At 39.8% G+C, this 12,427-nt stretch overlaps 1 protein-coding gene across 5 annotated transcripts in view; it reads right to left on the bottom strand.

Moving 5' to 3' along the window:
• Positions 1 to 1,165: 1,165 nt before the first annotated feature.
• Positions 1,166 to 12,427, bottom strand: part of SATB1 (SATB homeobox 1) — a 99,947-nt gene continuing 88,685 nt past the window's right edge. For all 5 annotated transcript variants that reach the window (XM_067033852.1, XM_067033853.1, XM_059064652.2 and 2 more), the window contains 2 exons: positions 5,272 to 5,475; positions 1,166 to 2,889 (listed from right to left, as the gene is read on the bottom strand). In XM_067033852.1, coding sequence (XP_066889953.1) covers positions 2,392 to 2,889; positions 5,272 to 5,475 — 702 coding nt within the window. In that variant the 3' untranslated portion in view covers positions 1,166 to 2,391. The remainder of the gene's footprint in view (positions 2,890 to 5,271; positions 5,476 to 12,427) is intronic.

Here is a 12,427-nt window from a genome sequence, read left to right on the forward strand (position 1 = left end):
GAAAAGAAAGAAGATAGGTTGTTTATCTTTAAGCTTCCTGGCATATTATTCTATTTAATTATTATTTTTAATACACACTATCTACTTTCTATTTTAACTCAAATTTCTTTTGCTTAAATGATTTTCTGAACCCTAGTAATAAGCAAGAATATTTAAAAGTTGTTGTCTCATTTAATGAAAAGAATTGAAAACTTTTCCAATGTAATTTTAAGTTTACAGCAAACCAGGTGCCTTTGAAGTAGTTCAGCTGTGCTTCAAAAGTAAATAGTAACTTTGAAAGCTGAATTGGGAGTTTTCAGCAATCCCATTTTATTTTCTTAAGTTCAGCATTAAAGCAGTCCAGTTGCCTGCCGATGGGCTCATCAGGCCCCAGGGAAAAGATGGGCAGGAAGAGAGTGGGTGATTTCAGAAGCAAAGGAAAACAGACACCTGCTAACAAGTAGGAAATCTTAAAAAGAAGTAGCAAAAGATAAAGTGAATGTGAAAAAAAAAATAACCAAAAACTGCAACTCTGGCCCCAATCCTTTTCATGACCATTAGCACACCTCACTTTCTATCTTGGAGTTTACTGAGTTTTATGTTGCAAGAATTTTGAAGTGCATGTTTCAGTTCCAGGCATGTTATTCTTATTTTCTTCATGGAGGTCTTATAGTTATGACATACACAACCAAATGAGCTCAGAGTTATTAAGTTATATTCCATTTACAACTTAAAAAAAATACATTGCTTACTAAGGAGTTTTTAAACAGAAGGTCCATTTTTTCCCCCACTTATGTTACTATTAATGGCCTTTAAAAATATTCATAATCAGCTTAAAAAAAGTGTTGCCATGATGGAAGTATTGTGAAGTAAATGCAGATGAATCCATTCTAAGCACCTATCTGCTAGAGACTGAATTGATGTCTTTGCTGGCGAGTCTTTTGACCATCCTCCTATCTCTGTTTATTAATATGTTAACCAAAAACAGGTTATCGTCTTCATTGTTAAACTTAAAAAGTGAGCATGTGTTTGTGATTTAAATATACAGTGTTTCAAGTGACTTTTCAATTGCTCTTTTTCAGATCTGTAAAATATCATGAAGAAAGTATTAACATGCATCTAACTGAGAGGGCCGTCTTGGACTCTGTAAGTTACTTCACATAAGCAGACAAACCCTACCATGTCATACCATACAAACAATTTTAATTGTGTAGTTACAGTCAATAACCACTCCTAATCAGAACATTTCTGCATAAAGAAAATTGTGATACACTTATAAAAACAGCCAGCTGTAACAAAATAGCTGGTGTTTTCATAGCCATAAACTCATAAAAAAGAAATAACACCTTTATACAGAAATTTTATACAGATGTAGCTTTAAAATTGATTGTAAACCAAAGGAAGACACATTGCAAACATCAATTATTTTCACATTAATTGCATAATTTTCTAAGGTGATCTATTAGTTTTATTTACCTAAGCTTATTTGCATGATAGTAAAAATTGCATACAACAATAAGAGTGAAGCTTATAGTATGAATTGCTTGGATAACATAGAGCACTTTTTATAGGCAACTGTGTAAAGCACATTTTATCTATTTAAAACTTTTAAGACACTTTGTTTTACTGCCCATCAAAATACATTTATAAATAGAAAAGAATCAGTATGGTAACAAGAGAAGCAATTTTACATTTAACGGAAACTTCCAAAAATTAATTACAACATGATGCTGCAGGATCTACAAATAAATAATGAGGACTAAACTGTGTTTCACATTTTCTTTTTTTTTTTTTTAAATCATGTAACAATGAGAATGAAAAAAAAATTACAGTGAACTTTTATTTCCAAAATAAAAACAAATTTGAATTACGGCAGTGCCATATAATACAAGGCATTTGTTGGCATATGTCATCTTTAAACTGCATTCCACAGTCTATAGTTCTTTTGTAACATACAATAGAGTAACAAACTCTTTTTTTCTTTTTTTTTTTTTTTAAATGAGGGGCGAGTTTCCAAAGATCAGTGTGAAGTGTTACAGAAATAATTAAAGGAAGGAAATAATAATCACAAGTTATAATGCTTGTTTGAGGCTCCAGAATAATAATTAAAAAAAAAAATCACTGGTATCATGCTTACGGGGTACACACCTGGGTGTGTTCCGTGAACACAAATTTTCATTTTTAATACCAAACAATCCGATGCTTCACCTGGGGCTGCCAAGCAGTTTGTAAAAGAGAGCAAAACGCTTAGTGCAGTCTGTATCATCCTTTCTCGACTTTCCTGTTTGTGCAAGTTTCTGAAGATTCATTGGCCAAACAATGGACAAGGTTTGCTGAGAGAGTACAGGGTGGACCTTCCGTGTCGTTAGTCAATTTCACTGGTGCTCATAGAGGAAAAAGAAGACTTTCATCTCAGTCTTTGACGTCGGCGTTAATGTCTGTGTTCCCTTCCACCGCCAGCTCGTCTTCTAGTTTCACCGAGAAAAGGGTGTTAGCATTTTTGTCTTGGACACTCTCCTCCAAATCCTTAAGCAACTCCTCTTCCTTGTACTCGGCCACGTCCACCTCCAGGCCCGAGTTGTCCTTCAGCTTGCCATGATGTTTGAGATAGTACCGCTGGTTCTGAAAGAACTTGATGATGGTATACTTGGGCAGGTCCAGCTGAGCGGACAGAGTCTGGATGGCCTCCTCGTCCGGGTACAGGCCCACGTCCTGGATGAAGCTCTGCAGGATGCCCAGCGCCTCCACCGAGATCTTGGTCCGCGGCCGCACCTTCTGCCGGCTCTCGTCCTCCGCCTCGGCGGGCGCGGCCACGGTGGGCTGCCGTGGGGGTAGCCGGGGCCCAGCCGGAGGCTGCTGCACCTGTGCCTGCGCAGGGGGCGGCGCCGGCTGTGGCTGCGCCTGCGGCTGCTGCAGGAAAGAAACAAGCACAGGGTCAGCAGCGCGCTTGGCCACCACCCATGCAGGATTGGCCACTGCGCTGCGGCCTCTCCCACTGCGCATGCGGCCTCCCAATGAGCGAGCACATCGTCAGGGATCCCACATGAACCTGCCTGGACCGAGACGGGGACAGGGGATCCTGGGCGGAAAGGCAAGCCATCTAAATGACCCACAGTACTAGGAAGAAAGTCAAAATGTTCACCAGGAAGGGAGGAATTAAGGGCTCCTGGGCTTCCTCATCAGAGGTTAGGCTAGCTCATGGTGGCTGGAACTCAGCGCTCTGAAAATGTGAGCCATAAACTTCACCAGAATGATACGCATTAGAGGCGAAGACAGCAAAGCAAATTATGATGTCAATAATTGACAAAGATTTTAAATGAAGACTGGGAAGTAAGGATTTCAAAGGCATTTTCTAAAGGTGAGCTGTGGAGACGTGGGGAAGGAAATGTGTGTTTTGTCCCATTTCATTGGATGGCATACGCATACAAAGTCTTATTTTCGTTGCAAGTAAAATGGGTAAGCCTCTGCTCTTCTGCAGCATAGCCTTTGTGAATCCAAAGGGTTTTTGAGATTCTCACGTGTGAATGTCCTACTAGACAGTTTCAATCTAACAGACACAGATGTCTTAAAAAATTGCACTGGGCTGACACTGCAAGTTTTTTCTTACCGAAAAATAAAGGTTCCATCCATCCCACAACGGCTAGCAAGTTGTTTTGTCTATACTAAACTCATATGTGATTAGGATTTATATTTAGTGTATACAGACACTTTTTCATAATTAGTATCTGTATATGTGCTGTAATTTCCATATACAATCATACATAACGTGTGACACATGCACATAATATATACACTCCATATCCAAGATTCTTATCAGCAAAGCAAATCAACCCGATGAAGCCCAAAATACTAAAATGTTTGTACCGTGCCCTAAGCATTTCCTTAATCACCCTAAAGAAGCAATTTTATTAAAAACAAACTACATTTTCAAACAAGTACTATTTTTTTAACTTAACACATATCTTTTTTGTTTTTGCTAAACAGTAAATTTTTCAGGCTTTCACGATTATTTTAGTGCTTGATATCCTAAGGGATTCTCTTTTTCAATTTATCTTTAATATATAGTCAAAGGTTTTTTTCCCTTAGTGGATGGATAACGCTATTATTGTGTACATATGTGTGTGTGTGTGTATATTCCTCCCCTTCCCGCGGCCCCTCCCACCAACAGCAATACCAAGAAATAATATGCAGGTGATTTAACAAAGAGAGCATAGAATTTTAGGACTCTAGAAGGCAATGGCATTTTTCCTGAAAGGGGAAAGTTAAAAGCGTCCCCTTAGATTTAACACAAATAATTTGTACAGCTCAAGTTCAATTTCAACACACTTCCTAAGCAATGGAGAACAACAATGGCCCGGACCCAGAGCTTCCCAATCTGAATTCACTGGGGATGAAGTTAGTGGATCCACTCAGTGGATGAGTTGGAGACAGGTCACGGGACGTGACAAGCTGAGCCCGAAGCTGACTCTGCTGGCACAGTGATCTTCGGCCAATGCCACGGTTAGCATGGCCTTTGCAAGGTTGAGCAACCTGACCAAGAGAGCAGGTCTTGGCGCCACCCTCTCTGTGTGTCCCTCTCTTGCTGGCATAGGTAACTTGTGCCTGCGCACCTGCGGAGCAGCACCACCCCACGGTGCAGGGGTTGGCAGGCCTGGCAAGAAAACGCCTCTAGACTCTCCTTTCCCAGGGGTCTTGGGAGAGGGGCTCTAAAGGAAAAACAGACAAACGTGACTCACCCCTAACCTGTGCTCCCTAAGGCTGTGAAGATAGAGCTACAAAGTGAAGGCAGGGCCAGGGAGTCAGAAGCCAGAAGCCAATTTAGTTTCCCTCCCCTCCTCTCTTTTGGACAGAATCCAAGGTATACAGTTGTGATCCAATAAACTTCCTGTACAGAAACAGCAGTCATGCCTTTCCTCGGGGACAGTATTGGTACTCATTAAAAAAGAGGTGGCGTTCTAAAAATTCAGATTTTTCAAAAGTGACAACAAAATTCTTAAGCTCTCACACAACAAAACAACCCAATTCTAACAAAGACAGACTTGCCAAATAAGTCTAGCAGGGGGTTCCACCGCTTTGAGGGAGGGGAGATGAGAGGAGAGGAACACAATACACATGTTGGAAAACGTGTGTTCATTTCCCTTTTCTCCCCCTGAGCGAGATGGCAGTGTGTTGTTATCTCTTGCTCAGAAGCCTATGTTTAGACTGGTGGAAAGAAGAGAAACGCTGGTTTCCCTGCTAAGTTTAAACCTCTATTTACCGAGTGTTATATTAAATTGGCCAAGGTAAACGAACCTGAATCTGCTCTGCGGGCACGTGGATGATGTGGGGCGGCCGGTCACCATGGTGATGCACCGCGTTGCTCTCCTGTTCATAAATGGCATCACGTTCAGGCTGAGGGAGACTGAGGAACCTTCGGATCATGGAGAGGTTCTCCCACAGGGTCCTGTTTTCTGGAGAAGGATCTTCTTTCCAGCGTAATAGCTCACACAGCCACCCCTTAGAGACAAGGGCATAACAGGTCAGTTCAGGCTGATGGCAGGGGAAGGTGAAGAGGGTTCGGCTGACATTTTCCATTAGGAGCAAGAAGGAAGGGCCCTGTGAAGTTAACTTTTTTCACAAGCTAAAAACACTCTAGGACTTTCCCTGGTGGTGCAGTGGTTAAGAATCTGCCTGCTAGGGCTTCCCTGGTGGCGCAGTGGTTGAGAGTCCGCCTGCCAATACAGGGGATGCGGGTTCGAGCCCTGGTCCAGGAAGATCCCACATGCCGCAGGGCAGCTCAACCCGTGGGCCATGGCCGCTGGGCCTGCGCGTCCGGAGCCTGTGTTCTGCAACGGGAGAGGCCACGACAGTGAGAGGCCCACGTACCGCAAAAAAAAAGAATCTGCCTGCCAGTGAAGGGGACACAGGTTAGAGCCCTGCAAGATCTCACATGCCGTGGAGCAACTAAGCCCGTGCGCCACGACTGAGTCCACGTGCCACAACTACTGAAGCCCGCGGGCCTAGAGCCCATGCTGCACAGCAAGAGAAGCCACCGCAATGAGAAGCCCGCGCACTGCAATGAAGAGTAGCCCCTGCTCGCCGCAACTAGAGAAAGCCCACGTGCAGCAACGAAGATCTAACGCAGCTAAAAATAAAAAATTAATAAAGATAAAATAAAATAAAAAATAAAAACACCTCAATCTGTTAAAAAAATTTTTTTTTTAAACCTGTTATGAGAGAATAGCTGTGGCTATCCCGGAAGCGGGCTCTGTTTCTAATACACGTTCAGATTTGCATCTTAAAGGAGGGTCCTATTTTTCAGACTCCAAGGGCAAGACCCATTTACCATGGAGTCTGCAGAATGTGTCAGAGGAGAAAAGCAAGGCTGAGTGAGCTTCTTGTCTGATGAGTGGCCATCTGAGGTTCTGAAGGTATTTAAGAAGGGCTAGGACAGGCTTTTAGAATAATTTTGTTTTCTAAAAGGATTCCCTAAGTTTATAATTTTTGTATTAGAAAGGCAACTCCGTGTGAACATGTGTGTGTGTGAGTGTGTAGGAAAGGGAGAGAAAGGACGTGTGCAGTTATGTGAGCAAGAATGTTGTCCAAGGTAAGGAAATGTATTTAGAAGGAATATCAGAAGAATTCTCCAAGATGGAACTTTCCAGAAAGACACCTCAGAGTCCTGCCTGCTATGTCCACACATGGTTCATCAAGTGAGCATTTTAATAGAATTCCTGGGCTAAGAGACAAGGAAATGTCCAATGAATGCCAAAACCTGAACCTCTCTGATGCCTCCTAAGGCCCAGTTTTTGATCCTCAGATTCTCAAGAACCAAGTGGTCCAACAGAGTATGCTGTCTCACATTCTCATGTCTCACATTCTCTAATCATCATCTCAAACCTTCTTTATCTTGGCCGCCATGATGGACACTAAGCAATGGGGTGGACAGGGAGAGGGAAGAGGTCCCACGCACACAACCTTCGCCAGCCAAGGCAACCAGCCCCAGCTGCCGTGCTGCCTGTTGTCAGCCTACAACCATACTTTTTTCTGCAGAAATGTCTTGGAGCCATCGCACCTGGAGATGCCCGGATGCTTACTCCACCCCCCCCCCCTCACTAGCCCTTTCACCCTGGGGTGGCCAGTGACTGGCTGACCCACCCTCTTGCCCCACAGTGACGACTCACTCTACCCTTTAGAGATGGCCAGAGATGGCCCTCCCCAATCTTCTTACTGCCTTTCCCTCCCCATCAATGCGGACTTTACCTGAGACCACATTCTTTCCTGACCTCTTCCTCTTTCTTGTCCTCCTGAACACCTGCCAGGTCCCTCACCAAATCATGGGCCAGATTCCTTATCTTAGCGCCTCTGTCTTAGGGAACTCGACCTAAGACAAAGGGGTTTCTTGGAAATTCTAAGTAAATTAGTTGGACGGGGATGGAAAGAGTACAGTTTAGTATCTGATTTTTAGAACTAGCCAAAGCGAGTTGCTTTTTTGTTGTTGTTACTTCTGGGTGACATGAGAAAATGGTGTGACTTTCCTTTCCTTCTTCTCAAACTGAACCACTGGAGAAATTCTCTTCTAACTGTAATATACAGTGGGAAGAAGCAAGGCCTATTCTCCCTGAAATGGCCTACCTGAAACATTTTAAAAGGAAAGATGGAGACTGATAACACTAGCTTTCCAAGGCACACCTACCACCCAGTCAAGGGTGACAGGTGCTAAACCTCATGACATCTACTAATCATAACCCTAACTAAGAGGCCTTTGATTCTCCATTCAACACGTTAATTAAACAAATAATTAACCTACAGACGGTCATGTAATCATGCACTCATTTGATGCTACTGAATGCATAATTCCAGGCTAAGAGAACAGACAGTAAACTGAAGATTTACCTGAAAGCATATTAGCTCAATAAAAAATAAAAGTAATTGTGATGACAGTGTCAGTGAACGTGGTTCTCTTCTAACCATGGCAGTTCTATGCTTCTTTCTGGAATCATATGGTGACATGTCACATTTTAGCTCTATTTATGTGAATAGAACATTAACTACAAAACTGTATTTGGTTATTTGAAATATTGGAGACCCACTTGCATATGGTGCCCCAGAGATGTTTACTTAGCTCTTACTGACAAATATTTGCTCTCTCGATTAAGCCATGAAAATATTTTATATTTTCCTACATCTAAGCTATTTCTTTACACTTTACCTCTATGTTTTGATACAGGGTAGGTTTTAGATCTGTCCTCCTGAAGGCTTGAATATTAACTATGGTTAAGATTACCTCCCCACTCCCTTGTCTCCACTCTTCAGCTATGGCAATTGACAGGCTCCCATGCCTAAACACAGCAAATTGCTGCAATTTTATTTACCGTTCAAGAGATGTTAGAAGGTTCATCAAGAACAGAACAGGTTTTTTTTCCTTTACTTAGCTAGCATTATACTATTGCAATAAGTGCTTAACATTGAGCATGTCTTTTTTTTTTAGCAATAAATGCTTGTAACTAAAAATTGCTAAAAGTTAAATTAAGAACGATTCATGTAAGGAAATCTTCTCAGAGAAAGCTGAAGAACTCCAATAATTTTTCGAATCCTTTTAGAAACTTTTAAAAGTAACACAGAGATCAGTTAGCACTTGCATATATGTGGAAAAAAAAACAAACATGTGGATCACAGATGTTCTTTGGAAAAGAAAATCATTAGTTCTTTTAAAATGGCTAATAATGATAGTTAATTCCTAAACAATCACACTCATGCTGGTTTCACAAATATTTCAGAAAAAGAGCCCTGACTCATTCAACAAATATTTTGCTCATATTGTCACTTCTTTGTCTCTATACTTATGAGACGGATTCTTATTTTTATTAATTGCGCATGACTAACATAACATTTCCAGTAGTTTGCTATTAACCTCTGCCCTTAAATAATACTTCTAATTCCTTATCTAAAAATAATGTGATGAATTATAAATCTGAAGCATGTCTCCGCTAGCCTTTCAAGAGACATGATGATTTTAAGAGACTGAAATCAGATGCTTCTTAGAAAAATATTTAACGGTGCGTGCAGCTGGGAACTGTTAGTTCTGCAAGGGTATTCCAAAAAACAAAAATGGGGGGAGGAGCGGTGTGCTGTGCGTCGCCCTCAACAAATAACAGAAAACAGATATTCTGACAGGCTAGTTCTTTGTCAGCAGAGAAATCAACTGGCTCATTCCCAATTTACAGTGGCAAAAAGAAGATCAATTTATTATAATACCATTTAAACACGTCGGAATATTCTGACTCCCTCAAATCCTATCGATCGAGACTCTATTAATGATGACAGTAATCTGATCTATGCTTTGCAGAAAGTGACGAAAAAAGCTAAACGCTTTCTAATTCCCCAGTACCTTTTCCTAGGTCACTTCTCCATAAGCCATATTATTAGGGCAAATAAAGACAATGATATGTCAGAATACTGGTAATATGTAACAAATAAAAATAATGATTTCCCTATGTACTAGATTGGTTTTTTAAATGATACATGCATAGATTTACTGGGTGGAGGAGGTGAATAAGGTGCAGCACTTTGTTGCAAAATGTGAACATAATTACCTTTTAAGCCAGGTCTCTGGGACTTAAAATATCATAAGACCATAGGCGGGGGTAGGGAACTGCTCTGACAATTAAATTAGATCACAACTGTTCTGAACAGTAGAAAAGACAGGAGACTAACAGCCTTAAAATAATGAGACTGATCTATTCTCAGAAAACTAAAATGGCACAAGGAACAACCTAAACTTTAAATGTAGTAAATTTGCCAAGCAACATTACGCTGCATATAAAGAGGGCAAAATATAAACAGTAGCCACATGTAAATAAATAAGTAAAACTTTCAGGATGTTCCTACTTTTCAAACTGACAAAGTTTAATTTGACACCTTCTGTTCTAAACCCTTTGTTTCTATTCAAAATCACGCCTTGAGCTGTTGCTATCAATCACAGCACTTCCCCTATTAGTTAAAAAAACTGGCATGGACCCTGAACAAGCTGAAAATGCCATGCACATGAATTCTGAGATAATATGTTCAAACCTGTTATATACAACACAAATCCTGTAAAGTTATGTATTGTAAACCTACATTTATTGAGAACTAAAAGTCTTGAATCCATCTGCCACAAAGGAAATACTGTTATGTACTTTATAGGAACCAAGAACCATCTGTAAATGTCTTACCACTGTAAGCAAGAAAATGGGTGAAGATGCTAAACCTCAGACTGTATGAAATCAATAACATTCTTTGGACTGGTTTTGGTTAGGGAATCTATGAAAGACATGGAAGATCAGAGGGGGAGAAAAAGGAAAAGAGAAAATGCAGAACGACTGCCAAACCAGTACTGAAAAAAAGGCAAAACAAACTCAATGACAACACAATGGCAATTTATCATGGTCCATGAAACACATGACTGTATGCTCATTTTAAAGGAAAAATTAGCAGTTCTAAACTCAATATTCTAATGATGTGCTTTACCGACAGAATCTTGTTGTACCACATTGAAATAAAAATCCTGGCACCTTCATCTCTCAGCTGCTTAATTTCCACCCAAACTCAATCTCTGATTTCCACTCCACTCTTTTTAGAACAGTTAATTTGCAGCTTCTATCATTTTAACAGATAAGGGGTGCACAGTGATTTTTTAACTGAGTCAGGAAAGCAACCTCGTTTCACGAATGAATTTTTTGTACCTAGGAAGCCTCACACACATAAAAAGAGAACGCTTACAAGGCCTGGTCTGTGACAGAGCTGGAAGCAAGTAACACAACTAGTTTTCCAGGGGAAAAGAGACTTCAGTGTTCTCTGAGAGAAAAAAAAAAAGTCTCTTAATACAACATACAGATATGTATATATTATCTTTATGTACATATACATTTTCAACCCAAGAGCTATAAAAAGAGAAAGAAAATGACAAATAATTCTCCCTGCAACTAAGAAGGAAAAAACATTAAAAAAAAACCCAGAATGGGTAATTTGAGTTCTAAAAAGCAAAACATTTCACAGTCTGTATTTATTCTCCCACCCCTTACCCTCATTGTTCATATGTTATTTGCAGGAGTATTTTGTTCCAATCTCTGGGGCATATAGTATAATAATATATGATATTAAAAGAAATCAATCTAAATAGGAAGGTATTTGATACAAACATTCTAGTGGAAAGCATGAATTACATTTTAGCAAGTAGTAGGAACAGGATTAAGTACATAATCCATTAAATATTACTCACACAAAAAAATTTCAGTATTGTAGACTAAACTACACCAGGCATTTTGAATGGTACATTTTCAACAACAACTAACTACAGAGCTGGCAATTTATCATTCAGCAAATAATTTTCTATTTTTAAAAGAATCTGTTACTTATGCTAATGAAGACAGTTTTTAATTTGCTCACAAACATGCTAATAGAGGGCAATTTTTTTTTTAAATTTACAAAGCTATCTGCGCTCACGGGTAATTTCATATCAATGTTCTATAAGCTGGGGTGGGGCGGGAAATGGGTTCTAATTGTCAGAGCTACTGAATCTTTTACCCCAACATAAAGGTTGAAAGATATCACAAAAGATGTAAAGTGACTAATGATGTTTTAAAACACCCCCTGAATGTTCCAGAAGGGTTCCATTTTCACACTTTTTGTGCTTTATGTACACTCTTCCTCAAATATAGTATTAAAACATATTACTTCTTCCAGGCCCCTAATGCAGAGACACACAAGGCCTGATGGGGGTACAATCCCACTTCTGGGTGTGAGGCCTGCATCCTTCCTTCACACACCAACTTTAAACCTTTTTTTTCAAGAACAATCATAACACTTTGAACAGTGAGAAACAAAACAGTGGCAAAGCACTACTGAAAGCATTTTCAATTATTTACTAGGTTAAAAGGGTGAAATGATACTTTAAATACATCAGATTTCATCGCCTGGGCCATTTTTTGGTGGCAAAGTGGTATTGATCTTTCCAAATGCTGAAAATTAACTATTTTCCAGAAGGTCATTATTTGATTAAAGGCATTAAAGTTGAAGGCAAAGAAGCGATGCACTTTTTTCTCCCCATTCAAATCATCATATAATTTAATAAAAACCATCCCATCATGTCCTGTAATAAAAACGCTTATCTTAAGATATTGTTCTTTACCTAACATATTAACCTTTAAATGTTATGAAGTTCTTGAGGAGAAAAACCTTTGCTAAAGCAGATTATTCTATAACATAATGAGAGGTCCCCACCATTAACATTAATAAAGATACACGTTCTCTATGGAATTAGCAGGAAATACATGATTTTTCCTTCCCAGTTTACTAATATATACTTTGTGTAAAGAGAATTTCAGCAGGCACTACAAGTAACTTTTTCCTGCTAGGTTAACATTGGTCGGATTCAAGAAAACATGGGAAATAAATCTGAACAGAGGCGCAGCAATAAATGCATTTG

This window comes from Kogia breviceps, chromosome 5, assembly GCF_026419965.1.
Source record: "Kogia breviceps isolate mKogBre1 chromosome 5, mKogBre1 haplotype 1, whole genome shotgun sequence".
NCBI lineage: Eukaryota > Metazoa > Chordata > Mammalia > Artiodactyla > Physeteridae > Kogia > Kogia breviceps.